At 45.6% G+C, this 22,677-nt stretch overlaps 1 protein-coding gene across 2 annotated transcripts in view; it reads right to left on the bottom strand.

The window, feature by feature from the left end:
• Nucleotides 1-22,677, bottom strand: part of ADGRV1 (adhesion G protein-coupled receptor V1) — a 2,479,945-nt gene that overhangs the window by 2,281,995 nt on the left and 175,273 nt on the right. For both annotated transcript variants that reach the window (XM_069627623.1, XM_069627624.1), the window contains exons 2-4: nt 16,139-16,323; nt 10,978-11,127; nt 8,345-8,440 (exon numbers count right to left, since the gene is read on the bottom strand). In XM_069627623.1, coding sequence (XP_069483724.1) covers nt 8,345-8,440; nt 10,978-11,127; nt 16,139-16,323 — 431 coding nt within the window. The remainder of the gene's footprint in view (nt 1-8,344; nt 8,441-10,977; nt 11,128-16,138; nt 16,324-22,677) is intronic.

Raw genomic sequence — 22,677 nt, 5'->3', positions numbered from 1 at the left:
ATAGGCGTGATCGTGTGAGAGGTGATGTGAGTTGGTGATGTGGGTAGCGATGTGCATGTGATGCAGATAAGGACGGTGATAGGCGTGATGGTGCGAGAGATGATGTGAGCTGGTGATATGGGTAGCGATGTGCATGGGATGTAGATATGGATGGTGATAGGCGTGATTATTTGAGGGGGATGTGAGTTGGTGATGTGGGTAGCGATGTGCATGGGATGCAGATAAGGATGGTGATAGGCGTGATGGTGTGAGAGGTGATGTGAGTTGGTGATGTGGGTAGCGATGTGCATGGGATGCAGATAAGGACGGTGATAGGGTGATGATGTGAGCGATTATGTGAGTTGGTGATGTGGGTAGCGATGTGCAGGCTAATGTAGAGGATGATGGGGATGAATGGGCATGAGTGGCGACAATTAGGAGGAAGTTGACGGTCGGGTGGGTGGCAATGTGGATGTCCCATTGGGTGGTGGTGGGCATGGGGATGGTAATGTGGATTGTGCTGTGTATGTGTCGTCGATAGATGGGATACCCTGCAACAAAAGAACAGCTATGTCTTCAATGCTTTGCTGAAAAGAAATGCATTTTTAAAGACTGACTATTTACCACTGGGATTAGGCTGGATATTTCCATTACTGTCTCCATAGTTGCCTAGCCCATAGCATTTAATTGGTTTTACAAGAGCCCCCACCCCTTTGCCTGCTTTGATAAATATTGCCTCAGTGCATAAAGCGTATTTTTTCAACATGGCAATGTTTGCCCTGGTGCTAATAGAGCATGATATAAGCAATAGGGCAAACAGGGCCCTGGTACAAACATGCATTTAAAGGATAACTATTTGCATTAGAGCATGTTCTTCCCTCGTGCAAAATTACAAGTACGCGGTGCAAGGTATCTGCAGCAAAGCTCTTGCTCTCCATTTAATTATTTTGGTAGCCAGTTAAATATGAATGAAGTATTCTCATGGGGTTTTGTGTGGCCATTTTATGCATCCCAAAGAAAAATCTGTCCAGGCTGGAGGCGTGCCATGAAAGGGATATTAAATGCTGCTTCTTTCAGCCAAGCTCTGGGACGAGCCAGGTAATGAAAAGTCTCTTGTGGTTGAGAATCATCTTCTATGTGTGCCTACACCCAATTAGCAACATCTCTTTTCTTTTTTTTTTTAAATTTTTTTATTTTTGTTCAGAGAAAGGTACAAGACAAAACTGGCCAGTGGTCAGCGAAACGCAACATTATATAACAACATAGGTGAACATTTACAGTATACACTACACATTTGCACTTTGTTTGACAGTACTAGAGCGGTGACGATGGATTGTCCTCTTCATCAGATAGCATATTACATAGATAGAGCCTGAACCGCAACCATATATCTTTGGGGCAGCATCTTGATGGCAATGTAATAATAAATTGTTCTTCAAGTTCATTAACCATCGACAGGTCTTTCAAGAAGTCCTGTCGCCTAGGAGGATCTATGGACTTCCAACATTTCAATATATTTCGCTTCACAATCACACATGCTAAATTGTACAATCGTCTAGTGGTGGTTGCAGCTTTACCAATATCCCCAAATAGGTATTTCCGCGAGGAGGGTGTAGCAAGTATTGCCGTGATGTCTTTCAAAATATCCGCCACCTCCCCCCAGAATGTAGTTATCGGTGGGCAGGCCCAATACATATGATAGGAGTCTGCGTCAGGGTCATCACATTTAGGGCATTTCCCCGTGTGGCCCTGCACAAACTTAGCTTACTTGGCTGGGGTATAGTGCAACTGGTTCAGAACTTTAAACTGAATAAGACGTAGTCCTGAGTTCATGGATACACATTTAGTCAACTGGCAGTATCTCGACCATGTGGCTTCACACAGCTCCACCCCCAGATCTCGTTCCCAGGTCTCCTTGATATTATTGCATGGCTTGGAGTGGATCTGAACAAGGCTGTATAGTGCCGACAGACTTTTCCTGTGTCCCCCTGGATCCGTCATGGCTGCAATACATTCGTGTGTGGGTTGCTCTTCTGGGAAGGAAGGCCATTTGGCAGCGAAGGCAGATTTCATCCTGTGAAACTGAAATCGCTTAAGGTGATCCCCACCCACTGCCCTGACAAAGTCATCTAGTGCACAATATCTCCCTTCCGGGAACATGTCCCGCATTCTAAATTGCCTCTGTGGCTTATGCCCGGGAAGTTCCACAATGGTCCCTCCGGATCATACGGGGTTGTAATGGCCAGTCTCTTATATATCCTGGCCCATGCACGTGCGGTGGCACTTACAGGATCATATCTGCACGTGTCCTTCCGATTAGAGTCAAACATAACCGCTCGCAAGTCTGAGGGGGATGCTGCAAATCTTTCCAGGGTGATGTGTGGTGCTGTGTCCTCTGGATCAAACCAGTGTCTCACGAGGTGTGCCTGTGATGTTATACAGTAAAGTTCAAAGTCTGGTGCAGCAATCCCACCTTTTGCAAAGGGGTCTGTCATTTTGGAGCACTTCAACCTGGGCGTTTTCCCTCCCCATACAAATGTAGTGGCGAGCATATTGAGTTTCGTGAAGAATGTTCTGCCCGGCCAAATCAGTATGTTGCAAAAAAGGTATAGGAGTTTGGGTAGCACTACCATCTTAAGTAACGCTATTCACCCATATAGGGATAAAGGGAGCCTGTTCCAGACTTGTAGTTTAATAGTTAGGGATTGTAGGAGTTTGCCATGATTTTCTGAGAGAAGTGTACTCCCGTCCCTGGATACCATGATCCCCAAGTAGCGGATGTGTGTTGGTGACCATTTGAATCCCTGTGTGCCTGACATATCTCTAGTTTTAGGTGTAAGCGGAAACAGTTCTGACTTAGAGACATTAACCCTGTACCCCGAGTATTCAGATGACCTCTTAACCTCAGCCATAATTGGTGCTAGATTTACCCCCGGGTTCCTAATATATAGTAGGGTGTCATCTGCATATAAGGAAATGATTTGTGGTCTCCCTGTCATGCGAAGACCTCTACATGCATGGTTTTGACGGACGTATTCAGCCATGGGTTCTATTGTAAGTGCGAAAAGGATTGGGGAGAAGGGGCAGCCCTGTCTAGTGCCCCTACCCAGGTGAAACAGGGATGACATGGTTTGGTTGTTAGTACCTTTGCTCCCGGGCAAGTATACAATAACCTGACACAGCTAACGAAGTATCCTCCCAACCCAAATCTCTCCAGGACCCGAAACAGATAGACCCAGGAGACAGAGTCAAAAGCTTTCTCAGCATCAAGGGACACCGCCACTGCATCCGCCGCTGGGTCTATCTGAGTCATCACTCCAAAGAGTCTGCGCGATTAAGAGCAGTGGACCTTGTTGGTATGTAGCCAGCCTGGTCGGAATGTATCAATATAGGCATATAGGGCAGGAGCCTGGTAGCTAGAACCTTAGTGAAAATCTTCGCGTCGGTATTAATGAGTGAGAGGGGTCTATATGACCCCATGTCCTGTGGGGGTCTACGGGGCTTAAGAAGGACCATTATCACTGCCTCTCGCATAGTGTCTGGAAGTATGCCGCGCTCCATTGCCTCTTCCCATACTTTCAGTAAGACAGGGGCTAGGATATCATGAAATTCTTTATATAATTCGGCACATAGGCCGTCAGGGCCCGGGGATTTACCTGATGTTAATGCTTTCATTGCCTCTGTAATTTCCTCAAGTGATATGGGGTGTTTAGTATCATGCGTTTCTCCGGGGTCAGGGTTGGGAGATCAATCACGTCTAGATATTCCACTATTCCTTCATTAGTTTTGGTGTCTTTATTGGAATATAGCGATTTATAGAATGCGGCAAACATATCATTAATTTCTTGGTCCCCACTGACTATGTCACCACTAGGTGTCTGGATTGTCGCTATAGGGGGATTGCCGTGTTCGGCCTTAAGCATCCGGGCTAGGAATCTCCCTGCCTTGTTACTCTCCCCGTATCTACAAGCTCGGGCCGGGGTGGCCATGTATTGTACCTCCCTCGCAGCAAGTTTATTAAATTCTGCCAGTGTAGTGTGAATATCTAGTAGGGCCTCTTTACTATGTGTACAGGTGTATTCGAACTCCAAGAGCTCAAGTTTGGCCTAATTGTGTCCAACTCCTGCCTAACTGCCTTCAATAGACCCGTAGTTTTGGCCATAATTGCGCCCCGCACCCATACTTTAAATGTTTCCCACAGTATAGCGCACCGGCTTACCGAACCTTCGTTTAGTTGGAAAAATTCCTCTATTTCAGTGCGCAGTGCTTCACAAACGTTAGGGTCTCTAAGTAGAACAGGGGGCATTTTCCAGCGTCTGGCCCTCGGGGCAGCCTCGCTGACACACAAAGTAATTGTCACAGGGGAGTGGTCTGAGAGGGTATGGGGGTACATATCACAGTGCTGGACCATATTCGTGAGCGTGCAGCTGATAAGCCAATAATCAATTTGAGATTCAGAATCATGCACTGATGAATAAAAGGTGAAGCGCTGTTCTTGGGGATGTAGTTCTCGCCAGATATCTACCATGGCCATCTGTTGCATTATTTGTCGTATCGCTAATGCGGTTTTGGTCAAGGTTCTATGGGAAGTTGTAGACCTGTCGAGGGTCGTGTCTAGTATCGTATTAAAATCACCTCCCCAGATCACTGCCGCATCATCAGCTTCAACCACCAAATTATATATAGCATTATAGAATTCAGGGTCTTCAATGTTGGGGCCATACGTATTAACTATGACCATCATCCGTCCCGCCAACTCGCCCCAGATTAGCACGTATCTCCCTTGAGTGTCAGTTTTTGCGTGCTGTACACGGAAGCCCAGATTCGATGTATCAGGGTCATAACCTCTCTGGATTGGGAGGAATATTCGGTATAGTATCGCAATGCACCCCATCTAGGGAGAAAATTGGAACAGACCTGCCCCAGTGCGTGAGTTTCTTGCAGTAACACTACCTGGGGGTTATGTCTAGTTATGTATGCTGTGATTTTCCTGGCCTTAATCGGGTTGTTAAGTCCCCGGATATTCCATGAAAGAAGTTTAACAGTTACCCTCCTGTCACCCAGTACCATGGTATTTCAATTACTATCAATGTGTGAAGTAAATCGCTTACGCCACCAGCCTTAACAGTTGAACCCGATGCAACCAGTCTCTGCGTTTTGAAACTCCTGCCAACCGTGGCATAACTTTGTACCCTACCCCCACCCCCACCCGTACCATCTACCCCAACCCGATGATGTAACCCAATCCCCATAACCTGTGGAACTTTCCTGAGGGTCGCTCGTTGCATCCGCAGGGCCTCCATCAGCAGAGGCTCACGATCCCACCTTCACCAAACAATATCAATTGGAGCCGTTGCTCTCAGGAGAGACGTCTTCACAGCTAAGTATGTTTCCGTAAGTCCATGTCAATCGGCTGAATCCAGGACTTTGTCTCCCGGTCGTGGTGGCCCGTTCCGATCTCGTGGATGTTCTTTTGGAGGGATGGTGATGGACGCCTCAATGTACATTATGGCTTCCGCCGGGATCTCAAAGAAATGCGACCTGCCTCCATGTTGAATCCGTAGTTTCGCCGGGAAGATGAGGGCGTAAGGGACATGACGCAATCTCAGGAGCTTTTTGGCCTGTTCGTATGATCTGCGTTGCATTTGGACGCTGGTCGAAAAATCTGGATAAATGTGGACTCTGCTTCCTTCATACTGCAGGGAGACTTTTTCCCTTGAAAGTTTTAGGATCGCGTCCCTGTCCCTATAGTTTAGGAGGCGCGCAATAATCGTGCGCGGTGGCGCTCCAGGTTTGGGTGTCGGCGCTAGGGTGCGATGAGCCCTCTCAACAAGAAAGTGGCTAGAGAAGGATTCCGTGTCCAGAAGAGTTTTCAAAAGGGCCTCAACTTGTCGCTCCATCGGACCCTTACACAAGGATTCCGGAATGCCAACAATACGGATATTATTTCTTCTAGATCGAGATTCCAGGTCATCGCATTTTGCTTGAGTCTTACGCAGTTCCCCTTTCAGCTGTGCTATGTCTCGACCATGTTGTGTCAGGATATCTTCATTTGTGCTGATTCTGTTCTCAGCTTCTGTAATGCGAGTGCTCTCCTTGTCCACTCTAGCCTTAAGGGAGCTGATAGTTGAAACAATATCGTCCAGCTTTATGTCCACTGCAAGGAAGCCATTCTGCACCATGGTCATTAGGCGGTCTTCTCTGTCGCCATGTTCAATCGCAGCAGGATTGTCATCCCCCATGTTTATGGCGGCCGGCATCCCCTGGGGTTGGGAGCTGGCATAGGAGTCCATTGGGCCAGTCTTTTTCATGCCCGTGCCTTTTTTCTCGTTGCGGCCCATGGGTCACCCGTGCAGAGCAAGGGTCGATGACGCGGGGCAGGCTAGCCGTCCGCACAGGATTAGCACTGTCTCTGGGTGGCAGCCAGTGTAGAAAGGATTTTATAAAACTTTACTCCATGACACAGCTGTTGTCTCTGGGTCTGCACGGCTCTACCTCTCTCACCTGCACTCGCAACGTCGTGCGAGGGTTCGCTCGGCGAAAGGCCCGGTGCATGAGTCGGCCGGGCCCTGCGTGATAAGATGGTGCGCCGACCCAGTCGTTATCCGGGAGGCGGGCCGGAGCCACGGACCACTACGTGTCCACACTAGGTCCTGATGTCTGCCCACACGGTCTGATCCCAGGCCTGTGTCGCGGGGCTGCACCGCGGTGTTCACCGCTCCTCCCCCTCGCGGCCTTGTGCTGCACCTCGGTCTAGCGTAGGATTCTTCCGGAGCCCCGGGGCGGGCCGCGGTCCACTGGAGAAGCCGTTAGTTCGAAGCGGGCTGCAAACTCCCCCACGCCTCTGCGGTTTCGACCAGGATTTGCACACAATGTGCAGTAGGAGTACGGCAAATGGACGGTGTAGTAGTTTCTTCTCTCCGCGGCTCCAAAAAGGATTTATTTGTATATAGGATGTTTGTGGGATCGGAGCGCTCCGATCAGGCGGCCATCTTAGTTGCGCGCAACAGCGCCCCCCAGCAACATCACTTTTCAATAAACAAGCAATGGCAATGCCGACAGTTTGGACTTTTTTGCGGGCAATGCAAAGGCACTTGCCAGGCACTGCAATAGTGGTATTAACTGCCCATTATTGGTAGAAGCTGCGAAATGGTGTGAGTACCTGGGCATCTAATAGAAGTGTCTGGCAAATGCCTAATACTTGTACACAAGCCACGATTGTTGCTTGTTTATTAACAGAACTTCCGTGAAGGACACACATAGTGCTTATAAATCGAGTGGCTTGAGACATTTGTATTACACCCGCTGCGGGTTTACAACTTCAATTACATCATTAATTCTCAGAAGACTGATTTGAACAATTCTAGCAAGCACTACCAGTGGTAAATCTGATGGTAAGGTTGGATTAAATCGAGCTCAAAGAGTTCCCATTCTGAGGTGTTTGGGTTGGGGAGGGGCAGAAACTGGGTGGGAACGTCGATAGGGATTAGCATGGCCATGGACAGCCAATGGGTGGGCACATAACCAAACAACACCTACAAGCCTGGGTCCCTCCTCATATGCCCATATGCCATTTCTGCCTGTCTCTACTCTAATGCAATAGTTATGGCCTATAGGCGTCGCGAGCAACAACTAATATCCTAAACAAAAAATGTATGTTGTTGAATGTACACTAAAAATATATATTATAAAAATGTGTATTTTTTGTCCTTTGCAACACAGGACTCCCCGCAGGAGTGCCGAAAGTATTTGGTAATGCTGCCTACATTTTGTGTAACAGACACTTTTACCCATTGGTCCCAAGGTCGTTTCCGTACCCTAGTCACATGTAAAACTAAAGAGTTAATTGCACATATATTATTTAATGTATTTTTTATAACACACTTAATACCAAAGACCAGCCATTAAACACAAACCAGGATTCGAACCTGTGATGGTCTGTGTTGCCTTGCTTCCAAGACAAGCACATTGCCCCTGAGTTATCCTCCCAGCGCTGATGTATCTGTGATGGAAGGGTGAAATTGGACTAAACAGAATGAAACTGATAAGAGAACTCAATAGTTACTTTGGTAAATTGTAAAAACAAAGCAATATAGGGATTACAATTAATGACAAGCATATCAGAACAGGCAATATGCAAACACGAAGAGAGCAGACATCAGACGCAAAGAGCGCCGGAGTTTCACACTGTTAGCTTGGACTAGACTTGCATCCTAGGCCTCAGAGCAGACTCCCTCCTATAGCATGTCCTGTGTACAGCACAAGGTGTCCTGTTCCCCCTGATCAATCTACGCATTTGAGCTGGTAATGCATTAACATATATTCCAGTCCTGAAGCATGTGAAGGCAACATATGAAAGGCCTACCATGTTGAAGGATATGATCCCAAAGGCGTTGTCGTTTGATAATATCGTGATGGTGGCAGATGCGGGCGAGCCAAGCTTCGTGCCGGGTGATGGATTCTAGAGAAGGTCAAAGGGTGACAATTTCACATGGAGTCATTTGCAAGTGCATTTGTATTCAATTGCATAACACCACAATAACGGAAACGTGGTCAAGCTCTGTCCGCCATTGTGCATCGAGATCAGTCTTCCTTATCGCGGGCAGGTTCTATAGAATCATAGTCTCTGCCTGGACACAAAGGCATGGAGGCAGACTGGGGGTCCATTAATCACACGCCGACAGCGTAACAATGACACCATAGAAATGAGGGGGAGGCATGAAGCATGCAGCTCAGTCAGAAAAACATTCTCATTGTCTACCCCCTCTGAACATGCATGCACCTGCCCAGAGGAATGCCTAGACCCTGGCCCTGGACTCCGGGCGTGTGGATGTAAGTGATGATACAGTACAAACCTTGGACCCCTGCATGCGGCATGGGCGTGGGGAGATCTTCCCCGGCAAACAGGCCATGGAGGCCCAGGATGGAGGCCCGTGAGAACAACTCAAACCAGGAGGCGGTTCATATTGAACTCTAGAACATTCATCCACCGTTTCCAGTCATCACGACCAACAAACTTCCCACATCGTCTTATCCCTGACTTTTCCCATGAAGATTGTATGTGCTATTTGATCATGACCTAATACTTTGTTGCTTGTTGTATGTATTTTGTCATAAAGCTGCTTGCTGGTTATTTCGTAGTTTAAATAAATTAAATTAAATCAGTGCTTGTGGTATTAAGGGGAGGCCAGGGCCGGCCGTCATTTGGGGGTCACCAGGCGTCGCACCTGAGACCCACAAGGTCTCCCTTGCCACCCCTGTGATCTCCCTTGCTACCCCTAACAAAAAAAAATATATATATATTTATAAAAAAGGAAGCTCCTGGGCTGTGACCAGCGCCATATGGCTCTTTGCTTCAGGAGTGGCTGGCGTTCTTGTTCAGGCCTCTTCAAAAAACAGGGGGTTCCACAAGTGTAACACTTTGAGCAGTGACCCTTAATAAGAAAGAATAGGAATAACAAATAATGTGTTTCTATAGATTTCTATACAATAATTGCTCGACCTATTGAAGGTTCATTTCAGGCACACTTCAGGGGGTGAGTCACTCATTTAGTCTGTTCTTAAACACCTCAAATTCACAATGCAGACAACAACTTTCAAAAACCATTTAGAGTAGAATAAGCTTCCATTTCACACTATGTATTTTGATTTTTCGCAAGTTGCAATTATAGCATGTTTTTTTCTGCTGTGGTCTATGTTAGAATCATTAGAAGACATGCCATCTCTGTGTCCTCGGTCACTTGACAAAATCCTTATGCCTAAAAGCTTGTGCACAGTGTAGACAAGTTTGATTATAGCAGATAAAGTGGGCCTTGATTTCATTGTGCCACAATTATTGCTTTGTTGTAATGTGTCTATCTTTCCTATCTCCCTGGCATGCTGTTCAGGATGTTTGTTTGCATTTATGAGGTAACGAGTGCCCAGTGTACAGGATGCCGTGTTGAGTGCGCTACTTTCCCTGAGCTACTCTAAATTCTTTAATACACAGTTATGAACCCACCCAATGGTATGTATTTTACCAACCTCTGATGTGCAAACGGAAGAAAAGAATATGAAACATTAACTGAACAAAATCATCATGATCATGGTTTATCTCCAAATCCAAAGCAAAGAGTAAAATAGAGTCAGGAAGAGGGCTTCTAAGATGGCTACTAAGAGGTTGGCAGGATAATCCATAAAAGCTGACATTTTGGCTGTGCATTTCAGCACAATTGTATGTGGGGGGAGGGGTTTGAGTGGAGGTTAGGGTAATACATAATTTGAGGGCAGTATGGAAGGATATGCGGGGATCTACTCCCATATAATTGTATTAAAATGTGCAAAAAGAAAATAAATCGACATTTTCAGAGTCAGCAGTTCTTTCTCTCGCAGAGATCACATAGATCCGAGGTTACCTCATTCACTTGTGAATTAGGAGACTTGTACGTGCATTAAGAGATAATATGAAGGAGAAGGAGCGCATTTCTGTGGGAGACTAGGAGATCCGTCATCAGGAAACATCAGTGGCACGCGTCCACATTGCACCCATGCGGCGCATCGCGCAGCAATACAAAGAGCAAACATGTACGCGGAACATGTGTAGGCTTCCCCACATTGTCATTGGGATGTATTGGTGGGGTAGTGCCTGCAGTGTTCAGTACTGGCCAACTGCATGCCATGGCCAATTGACCTCTTTTGGGATTCAGCACTGATGTGGTGGGGGCATGGTAAGTGTTTCCGCTGCATGCAATTGCAAAATGGCTCTTATGCACGTCATCTTTTATGGAGTATGTGAGATGGAAGTGACTTGTGCATTTGCCTTCACTTTATAAAGCCACCATGGATGCATTTTTCTCTCTCTGTCCATCCGAGGACACAACACCAAATATACAGAAACATGACCATATACTCTTGAGGCAGGAACCACACATCCCTCCACACCTTGCGTTCAACAAACTCCTGCACACACGTGTTGTACCCCAAGACCTTTAATGTGTATTCTTTTCTGTCTCCTCTTACCGGTAAACTCAAGAGGAAGTGGAATGTCTCGTCAGCTTCTGGTTCCTCGTCATCATAGACAGTTATAAACACTGTCCGGTTTGTTTCTGTGTAGGGTATATATGCTGCCGTCACGTTCTCAACAAAGTCGCGAGAGTTTGCTCCAGTTAGCTAAAATAAGGGCACAAGTAAACACATGCTTTTCATTTCAGTTCTGTCCCTTGGTAAAGAATAACAAACATTTCTATAGTGTTATCCAATATAGAAAGATTGATAAAAATGTGAAATAGTTTAAGGGAAAGTCAACAGTTATGGCTTTTCTAGAGATATGAGATAGGCATTTTCCAGGCATTGTCATCATATGCCCATGTACTCAAACTGTTCACCAGCTGTTGCCAACTAATGGCCAGATTGTAGCATGATTTCCTAGGCATTGCCACGTGGGGGGCATCTAATTCAGTGACCGGGTTGTGGCACCGCAGCTCTGCAAATGGTGCAGGCAAACGGGCAAAAGGCAGCAATACTTGGCCAATGTTTGCATACCTGGGCACATGACCACCATATGCAAGATATAGCCCCACATTTTCTGCAACCATTTTCCAAGAGCAGGCCTGGTATGGTCCCCTTATGCAAGTTATAGCACCGTAGGTATTTATATATTTTGTCAAGTGCAGCCTCAAAGTGCACCAATAATGGCATTTCTTGCATATTAAATCACCAAATGTGGGGTATAGCCTTGCAAGTGCAATCATCATATGCAAGGTACAGCCTGAAATGGCCACCCAATGCCATAACATGACCGGTATATTCACCATGTGCAACGGATAGCCTCATCGGTGCTGCCATCATAATGTTGCATGATGTGGTCTAATAGCACCAAGGCTTGTCCGGAGAGTGGTGTATTGTGCCCCCACCGGAGATAACCAGACCTTGGCATCCGAGTGAAGAGGGTGTGGTACTTCACCTGTAGAGTTAGTGTGGACCAATCAAAGCAAATCACTGATAGGAAAAGGTCAAACCCTGTTATGCGCCTGCAACCAACCACCTGCCTGCGTGGCCAGTTTCTAGTGCTTTACAGAGAGGAACCCAAGTTAGTCAATAAGCTCTTGTGTGATGGGCTTCAGATATGTGCAAGGGTACCCATGAAGCTTGGAGACTTGTTTGTCTGTTAGGATGTACAGACCCCAGACAGATAGAACTGGAATTGACCAGCTGATTGTCAAAAGTGACAAGAGCTGAGGTGGGCAGAAAGGGGAGTGAGAAATACGGTGTGTGAGTCCTCCCGCAGAATGCCAAAACTGATGGCCATGTACTCCATTCTGAGAGGGAATGTGCAGTTGACTTTGAAAACTATGGTAAGAACTACTTGGCCAGAAATGCTTCATTCTCCCACAAGAGCCCTCGCTAACCGACGGTAGGGAGTCATAATATAAAATGTGTCAAGTATATGTCATATATAGGGTCGGTGCCATAGCCAAAGAGTATGCGATGCTCGAATTAATACTAAATTTGAAGAAAAAAAAGATAAGCGTGTAAAAGTTATTATGGAACAGGCTAACTAAATCATAAATAACCTTCCATTAGGAGAAAAACTATACGTGGGCATGCTTCTAATATAATACCCTACATTGCTCTAGGTACCCTGGTGAAGTGTCATGTATTGAAGTTCTGTAAACTGCGCTGTGTGGCTTATAATATAAAACCTGCAGACTCATCTCAATGCAGTCAGAGCTCAACATGAGAGGGAAGTATAGCCCTGCAGAAGATGCAGAGAGGTCAGACTAGAGAAGCTCATGACTTCGGCCGGGGACAAGGTATATTTATAACGCAGGCAGCATAAACAGTAACATTTTATACATGGCAGTACATACATGCAAAAGAGGTCCTTAAACTAAATGCTAAATGTGGGGTTTAGTCCTGTTTATACAGGAAATCGTGGATATATACTGGTCAGGTTTACACGAAGGGCTGTTGTTCAAAATCGGGTGGTTGCAGCGTGGAGATGATCAGAGGTCTGTTTGAAAATTAGGCATTAAACAGTGTTGACATATATGTAGACGGCATGGATGTCAAATCAAAGGGCCTACGTCGATCATGCCTATGAGTCTTGATGGAGTCATGGTGCCATGGTGAGGCTCAATAAGGAAACAAGCACGTTTTAGTGGCCTTTTGTTTTATAGCTGGGTACGTTCGGCCACTTCTCATGTCATTTGGAAGAGAGTTCCAAAGCGTAGGGGCTAGCACCAAGAAAGAGGTAAACCCCAAACCCCATGAGTATGGGTGTCATTTAGGAGCCTCTGATTGCATTCCTTAAGGGTGCTGCCTCTGCGACCCCTAGCCTTAAAGGCAGTGGTAGCAGGCCTGGTGTGTCCTAGTCTTCAGCATTTGAAACAACAGTTGACATATACCTCCAGCAGTTGGGCGGGGAGGCTGTACCTTGCATATGATGAGTATATCTGGCTTGTGATGCCTTATCTGCCATTGCATGGGATGGCAGGATCTGGGCGTATGAGGCAGCACCTCCTATTGGTTTGGTTTATTTATTTATTTGTTTTTTTATAACACGCCTAATACCTTACCTGAGTTCTGCTTCTAAGCGCGGAACTGAACCTCCGTTGCTCTGCATGGTCTTGCTTCCAAGACCAGCGCGTTGCCCCTGTGCTATCCTCCGTTCACTTCATCTGCATGTGCGGTGATAAACAGCACAAGATTGCATTACTTCGGAATACAATGCTGCACTTGGCCTCTGAAGACAATATCCCAGCGTGTTAGGCTGTACCTTGTATAAGATACCTTTACCTCGCCCAAGATGCCGGTATTTGGGCTTTTGAAGATGAACTTGTGTGAAACATTGCCATTTGTGGGAGTGTGAAAGCCCTGCATTTTGTATTTTTATTAGTAAATGAAATGATGCAGGAAATTCTTTCACTGAAAGGGGGGCACGCTAAATCAGATCCCGCTTTCAAAAAAGCTCCATGACAAAAGCATAGCACATACATGTGAACCTGCTGCACCAGTCTCCTGATTTGTGCTGCACCTGCTCTTCAAAGGTTCAGGGCAAGTTCAAAGGTCACATGTTCAGTCCTGACGGCTGCTGGAACCCTATGTCTCCACAGAGAGCGGCTGTATTTTACTTCTACACCTCTGATCCAAAATGTAATAATCGTTGCTTTATCTGTCTTGTGGCATGGTAAACTCTAAGAATAAGCTATACAAGGTTATGAGGTGGTAGCACACTTATTAAAGCCACCCAAATTTTACATCATACAAATGTCAACCTTGTGCGCCTAGACCAGCTATGTGAGGACAATGTGTATTCATGGCATCCTAGTTGTCTCCACTTCAACAAGTGAGACAATAAGAAGAATGCTATCTTCCATTGGGAGAAAGAGTAAAACCTCCCCTCAGGCATAGGAGCTCACACCAGGAGATATCCTGGGAACCCTGATTCAAAGAAGCACTCACATAACAAAGGCCAGCCCCACGCTAGGGAGTTGCACAACAAAGGGAATTTGAAGTCTACAGGCCTGGGGAGGGGGGAGTTAGAGTAGCCAGAGAGGAAAAGGTTTCCACCATCATGCTTTCCTGTGGGATATCTCCCCTTCCTGTCCCCTCCATGTCATGTAGGACATGTAGGACAAGGCACTCTGGGTATGCTATGATATGATATGATATGATATGATATTTTATTTATATCGCGCTATTACACAGGTGTTTCAGAGCGCGACCAGGCAAAGGGAGGGGAACAGGGGAGAAACAAAAACAACTATCTTACTAGTCCCAGTGACATTGAGAACGCGCAAGTGCATGGGGAAGGGAAAAAGGGGGAAAGTGCCGGGGGAAGGGAAAAAGGGGGAAAGTGCAGAGCATAGGAGAGAAACAAAATAAATAGTAAGTACATGAATAATTAAATAGAGTGTTAGCAGTGGTAGTGCAGCCTGTAAGAGGCAAAGGTGCTAGGTTAGTCAGATAGGGAGTAGCTGATAAGTGCAGAAGAAGAGTGGGTGGGGAACTGTATGGGTACAGACACAGGCCCCATTGCAAGGGGTGGCCCGGAGGCAGTGCAGGAGGATGGCAGGGTGAGCAGGTACCTGGGCCCGAAGAGCAGAAGGTGGCCAGGTGCAGAGTGCCGAGGGAAAAAGGCAGATCAGCAGGGGAGAAGCGGGGCGAAGGCAGAAGCGAAGAGGAAGGTCTTGAGGAGCTTCCGGAACCGTAGATGGTTCTCCTCAAGTTTCAAGGTGACAGGGAGGCAGTTCCAAAGGGAGGCCCCGGCTGAAGACAGACATCTACCTCCAGCTTGTTTCTTTGAAAAACGACTGACCCTGAGGGAGTTAGAGGTAGAGGAGCGAAGGGCTCGAGAAGGGAGGTATTTACGGAGGGATAGTTGAAGGTATTTTGGACCCAGGCCCCAGAAAGCCTTGTGGACAATGCAAAGGGTCTTAAATTTAATCCTTGCATCCACTGGGAGCCAATGAAGGGATTTCAGAGCTGGAGAGATATGCAAGAAGATATGGGTCACTGTTTACAGTGGCAGAGATTGGACACCTTACAGTAGGCTTGCTTTTCTTTTAACTCTGTATGACACTTTGCCTTTGTAAGGAAGGGGATTCCCTCTCCTTCTTTGAATCACCATTGGACCATTAAGACAAGAAGGATAGGCTCGTGGACTTCTGCTGCGAGTGCAGTGCATTTGAATGTCCTCAGCCATGGAGGCAAAGACAGAAAGCATCCAAAACTGAGAAGAGCTCTGTCCCCTAGCCATCCCCAGGGAACAATGGGGGTGACTGCTTTTGAACCAATGCTTTCCAGCTGGCTGGGACCATGGTTCTGTATATGTTTGGGATGCAGGAAATTGGATCTGAACCAATGAATAGCCTTGAAAGTGGTGCAAAGTCATTTGAAGGCTGCCCCGGAACACTCAGAAGCCTTGGGCAACACTTTCATTGACCAATATGACATGTTTATTAAATCAATTAGAGTCAAGTCTGGTGGAACAGGAATGTGTGCATTGTTCCAATGTACCCTTCTCAGGTTTCAATGAATGACGCATCACTTCCCCGTGTTTTAACGCTGGGCAGAAGCAGAGTCTGCATAATTGGGGACATGTTATTGGGTCACAACTGGATTGGAGCTGGTGGAAACGAAATGGGGGATACAAGTGCCACACTCTGCAGGCTCTTACCAATACAATGGCAGTGATGTTTGCAGGTATCCCCGTCCTTTCAATCACAAGGCGTATGACGGTTGTACTCGTTTCATTTACAAAAAACTCAGTCTGTCCAGCAAACTTCACTTCAGTCTGTCCAGCAGCGGAACTGATGAAAAGCGCGAACAGAAATGCACCTGACAATGAAAGGGGGAAAATTCCTGCAAAGAAATAGAGGAGCCCGTTACATGTATGTACATAAAGCAGAGTCGATGAAGGACACGCAAACACATTAACACATTACAAGCACATTAAAACAAGCATCGTGAAGCTAACAGGGAGTTGTATGTGCATTTTTCCCGGTTTCCATTCTACACTGGCACTCCCACATTTGCTGGCTATTCTCTTCACATGACTAAACCACACCAACATTTTCCAGCTATTGCCATGTGCTCTAGTAATCACACCCTATGGGAGGCGCTGCTATCATACCCCAGATAGTACCATGAAAAGTTAAACTACTAACACTATGTCTAGATCTTGACACCAACAGCCCAGCATTTCACACCATTGCCTGGTAAAGCTCTAGGTACCTTCCACCATTGCCATCCAACGAACAGATGCACTCACCAACTTAGAGATATGGCCAGTTAGCAGTGCCCAATTACAGTATACCCAGTTGGTACAGGAATGCTAGATGCTATTGCATTTACCTACCACAGCAGTAAGAGATGTCATAATAACTACTTAGCCCATCAGTACCAAATGTAGGTAGTTGTAGGTGAAGGAGCTCTGTATCTGTGATATTACAAGCCATGCTGTGTTGCATCCCCGCCTTGCCCGCGTCTGTAGTCAGGTATTACTTTTAAAAGTGCCCAGTCAATCCAGGCTGCCGCAATAACGTTATGAAACAGTAGACTGGCTCCCAGCTTACTAATGGCTCCAGCTGTGTAGTCAAAGTAGATCTGTGCCTGTATCCAAAGTTTGCCATGCACAGCTGTGATTGGAAGGAGGATCTCCTTCAACTATGCTTCAACTGTTGGCCCTGTGTTCTGCAGACCTGAGCACCACTTTGCAGAGGACCCTGGCGAATGAACCACACACCGGCTACGGTGCCCTGCAGTTCAGCAGCTGGTCAGTGGTACCTGGTGCATAGACGTTAATCACTTTACTTGTGCTCTGTGTCATTATGCAGTGCAGTGTTTTGTGAACTTTGTGCTGCTCTTTCACCACTCTACAGACACTGTAGGGTGCAAACAGGATTTACTTGTGCCCTGCGTCCCTCTACAAAGGGAGACACAAGGAACCATACATGGCACTGGTGGGTTCCATTTTCAGCGCTGCAGCACTCTACGCTGGGCACACTACAAAGTGTTTCATGAGGAGAGCTTTGCATTGAATCACGGTGGTAGGTGTAATTCTGAAGTAGAGAGCCAAACGTGGCTGCAGGTGGACACTGGCCTTTGCATCAATATGGGCAGGCTGGGCTGCTTGCTCAGGGAAGAAATAGGAAAGCAATCACTTACACAGGTGGCATGAAGTAACTGTGATGGCTGGTGCTACACCATTTCGTCACTTCACTGGTAATGTGATTGGGCTGCTGCAGGAACACAAATCCTCTAGCCTAAGTGCCTGAACCAAATACAGGCAAACACCCCATGACAAAGTCCCCTGCTTAACAGTGGGGATTGACAGTAGGGAATTCCAAGCAAGAGGATTCTGTGCTTGGAAGAGGTACAAGGGGGATATGATATGATAAGTCATTTATAATGCGCCTGTACAAAAGTGCTTCTAGGCACGACAAGACAAGGGAGGGAAGACAGAGGGACGACAAGACAAACCTTCTTACTAGGCCTTGTTTTATTCATATCGTGCAAGTGCATGAACGAGAAGTGCAAGGGGAAAGGGAGGGGGAAATACAAGGGAGAGGGGAGGAAAAAACAGGGCAGCAATGCTCTGAGTAAGTGCAGCCAGGGCAGCGTGGCTCTGTGTAGTGCAAGGAGAACAAGGGACTGTAGAGTTACAGTTACATCCCCTAAGTGCGTGGCAGGCCCGGAGGCAGTGCAAGGGTGACTTATCAAGAATCCCAAGACTACCCTTATTGAGTCCCATCTCAAACACAGGGGGCACATATAGGAAAAGCCCCCTCCCCATTCACCCTAGGTCAACACAAGAGCCATTATGAGAGCTAATGTGATTAAAAGCCAGACCCAAAACCACCAGCATATACATAGATGCATTTCACCTTTAGGGAAATACTTCCCGGACACTCAGAGTTGCATAGTTTTAATTTCCTTAATATGAAAGACATTTCAAATAGAATGAGGGATTTTCAGACTTACCAAAGATGTTCTTGACTTCCAATTCACACACTGGGGAATGAAGGGACTCCAGATCCCTACATGTTCCATGACCAAAGAGAGTTGCGGGGGAGGGGAGGGTGAATGAAGTTCAAAATGGTGGCAGACCCTAAAATAGACAAGGCCAATCCCTCTTCCAGCCCCTAATACCCAGGCCACATTAACCAATCAGGCACAGCTCAGCACAGGCTCATACAGGTGGAGACCCTCAACCAGAGTCCCACACTTGAGTAGAGGAGATCACCCTGCATAATCAAGCAGCTCAGTCAGAAAGAATTAATCATTGGAGAAGCACCTGGAGTGTGGAGTTTGGAGATGGTTGGAAACTGAAAGGGATGGTGAAAGGTGAGATTGGAGGAGTTTGGAGAGGAGAGGGAGGAAAATGCCAGAAAGAGATTGGTGGAGAGGAAAGAGACAGCAAAGAATAAGTGGAGATTGGAAGAATAACATTAGTAGAGGAAGTGGGAAGTGAAGAAGGATTGGAGGTCAGAAGAGAAGATCAGGAGAGACATTAGGAATTGAAGAAATATTGGAGATGGGGTGTGAACATCAGGAGAGGAAGGCAGGAGTAATGAAGGATGTGAGGTTGGCAAGTGAGCATCGGGAGAGGAAGGAGATGAAGAAAGATTTGTGGTTGGAGGGCGAAACTCGAGAGAGTTAGGAAGAGAGACTCGAGTCGGGAAGGTGAAAATCAGAAGGAGATGGTAAAGGGAGCTAGGAGATCAGAAGGTGACCAACCAGAATGGAGGTATGAGGCAAGAGAGGTTGGATGTGAGAAGACAGACACCAGTGAAGGAGAAAGAAGTACAGAAGAAGTGAGAAAGTAAGTGCCACAAAGGGTGAGGGAAATTATGACAGCGACATAAGAGAAGGAGGGACGTCAAGCCTGGATACCCTTGATACCCTTGAAGAGAGAAAAAGAGTTCAAGTGGAAGGATAGGGCCATGTTTCATACTCTACATTAAATAACCTAGAGCAACAGGGACCCAGAAGACGAGAGAGTGGAATGGCCTTTGGGACCCAAGGAGCAAGCTACATGTAGCATCAACAGACTGATGCTGGTGTGTGTTTGTGTCCAGTTAGTTGTGGGATACGGTACCCTGGAAATCCAGCAACTAGCAATTTTGGACATAGACCAGGGCTGGTATAGATATTGAGAAAGACACACCTTTATTACACCAACCCTGCCTCTAGAAAACAAACTGGAAGAAGATGGGTCGTCCTTATTATTTGAAACTATGGGAAGGAATCCCAGAACTTCATTGTGTAATCTTTCCTTAGTTATTTTGAAACACTTAAAGGGCCATCCTGTATTTCCTTGTTCAATAAACTACAGGAACAGAGTAATGTGGGTCTTGTTCTCATTTCTGGTCATGGTTGCCTTATGACAACCATCTTTGCTCTGCTGCTGGTGATAGAGAAGCTGCACAGCAGTGCTCCTAATAGCAGACCTGTTCTGAATGACACTGGGGGTAAAACCACTGCAGTGATGATGTCAGTGGTACTCATCCTGCTCCTGTTGTCTCCACCTTATGGGCTTGCACCATGCACCAAGTATTATTTCTTTGAATCCTTTGCTGCCTCACTGTGCTACACTCTACAGTTTCTTGTAAATCCCTTTCACCCCCTTCATCCTTATGTGCTCTGCCACCAATTGCACCCCCTAGAGGGAGAAAGGATCTCTGTAGTCTTTCATCGAGTACACCTGCCCCTTGCCTTGCAGGGTGGTCCTGCCTTCACTTTCAGGTCATTGTCAGGTTAGTACTTGCATTGTCGGGCAATTTACATATACTTATCTTGCCCCAGGAACGCCATCTAGTAACCTATTCACATTTAGAGGAATGGACCTAGAAGCTCTTCTACATCATGTCACAGCGAGTAAGCAAAACATTTCAGGGCTCTGGCAAGCACCGCTGCTAATTCAAAAGTCCTGAATGTCCCAAACATTCTCAGGCACATGGACACAACAGCATGCAGGAATTTTACTGGCCCAGACTGAATGGAATTTCACAGCGGATGTTAGTCTTCTTGAGTTGGCACAGGAAACCGATAATGACTCTTTCTATTTTGAAAATGGTTCCTCATCGGGGAAGGAGCCAAATGGAAGTATGGTGCAATCCAATCCAACTAACTATAAGTAAACACCCTCATTCTTGACAGGACGAACAGTGGGGGAGGATTTGGAATGGCTTTCTTTTGTGAGTTCGACTTCCCCTCAAAAGATACATTGTTATGATGAGATAGTGCAAGGGAAAAATTGGTCCTAAGAAGGAATATCAGTCAACTATAAAGGCAGTTCCTCTCAATAGAGGAGAAAAATAAACTTGTGTTTATAGAGGCAGGGATATAGAAATTGGCATAGAGTGTATCAATACCTTTTGAAGCATAAAGATAGCGAACATATGCTGCAGATCATTTTGTCCAAAAACTTGTGCACTTTTTGGGAGATTACTAGCAACCCCATGAAGAGCACTACTGGTATCCAATGCAATCCGATTTCTCAGGATGTGTGGCAGTCGCATTTCTTGAGTTTCGATCAACTTTCAGAGATAAAGGTCTTCAAGCTTGCCATTTCGACACTGTGTTCCTTAAAAATCGAAATTGCAGAAATTGAACACAGGATCAAACAATTGTCTAATTGTCTAATTCGATAGCCTCTAGCCCAAATGACCTGAGCAATGACATCCTTAAAATGATAACTGGCGATTTTGCTTGGTAATATCTCAAAAGCGAGATCCACACTCAGCTCCTGAAAAAGGTTCTATAATTATTCCTAATCACAAAAAAGGTGACCATCTCAACCCTCTTCATTATTACCCTATTGTCCTCATTGACGTGCAGAGCAACATTTTCACATCTTTTGTCTTTAAGATAGAGGCCTCTAGGTCTAAAAAAAACCTGGGAAACTGGGATGGTAAACCGTAAAACCGTGAGTGGGATCCAGATACTCAAAAGTACAGACTGTAATTGTTTAATTTGCAAAGTGTCTAATTTGATGATATATGTTTAATCACGCAATATGATTTTAAATTTAGATTATACCAACTTGGAGGAGAAATAGTGAATGGTTGCAACTGACATTAGTCAGACACAAGTGTGCCCCGCGTTAGCCCATCTTTTTCTTAGGATGGACCATCCCAGTTTCACATGTTAATTAGGTCTTGTTAGCCCATCTTTTTCTTAGGATGGACCATCCCAGTTTCACATGTTAATTAGGTCTTATAGCTGAGGCCCACCCGGGACCACCTACATTTCTACTTAAAGATTAAAATATTGAAAATATTGAAATTGCAGTTTTTGAATTATCTACTGAGAGTGCACCTCTACACCATTTGTTCACTAAAAAAAACCTGGATCACCAGACTAAAAGACAAAGCATACAGATAGTGACACAAATGAAAAAAATGTATTCTAGATACAGTCGCTTTACCATAACCGCATTAATTGATTTTTTATAAGGGAACATTGAGTCCTGCTCTTTTATTTGGAAGGGAGATTTTTAGTATTTCAAAAAGTATGAATTGGAATTCCATCGGAGCAGTAATACGGAAAAAAAAGTATTAAACCTTCCTCACTCACTACAAATGATTGCATTAAGATATTAATTGGGACTGTCTTCTTTGAGAGTATGGCTTGAGTGAAAAGTACTAACCTTTATAATCCTTACACAGGGCTATTAAAGAAGGATTATTAAAAATCTCAGTTACCTCTATAGTTAAGTTTCAAAGAAGAGCGGAAATGCTACTGGATAAGACTGAACAAACAAACGAGACATTATGTGAAAATCCTATCCCAGAGAAAAAATCCCTCTTCTAAAAGGATTGGGCCGATACGATTATCTTAATGCAAAAATTAAAAATGCACTCAAGTTTTTCAATTCTAAAAAAAACACTGGTTTGACGTGGTTATTTACACATGTTTCCCAACGCTTATAATAGGGGGAAATGTATCCAGTTTAAACATCATATCAAACAGGCAAATTCAGTATATAAGAGATAAAACAAAGACCTTGCCTCCATTGTGTACGTTAAGCAATGAAAATGTGGAACAGTCCCTGGAACATGTATTATGTGACTGTAACGCTCATCAAAATACAACAATCCAGTGCTAATTGGCTCACTAGTCAGGATTTCTGGGGCAGATTATCAAGCAGAAATGAAAACTCACCAGTATAGCTGTAGTAAAATTCCTGAAGGTCATTACCTTGATTCATTC

The sequence above is a fragment of the Ambystoma mexicanum genome, chromosome 6p (genome assembly GCF_040938575.1).
Source record: "Ambystoma mexicanum isolate Mex_15411 chromosome 6p, UKY_AmexF1_1, whole genome shotgun sequence".
NCBI classification, from domain to species: domain Eukaryota; kingdom Metazoa; phylum Chordata; class Amphibia; order Caudata; family Ambystomatidae; genus Ambystoma; species Ambystoma mexicanum.
The sequence above is the reverse complement of the archived record's forward strand: the minus strand, read 5'-3'. Positions and strand labels throughout refer to the sequence as shown.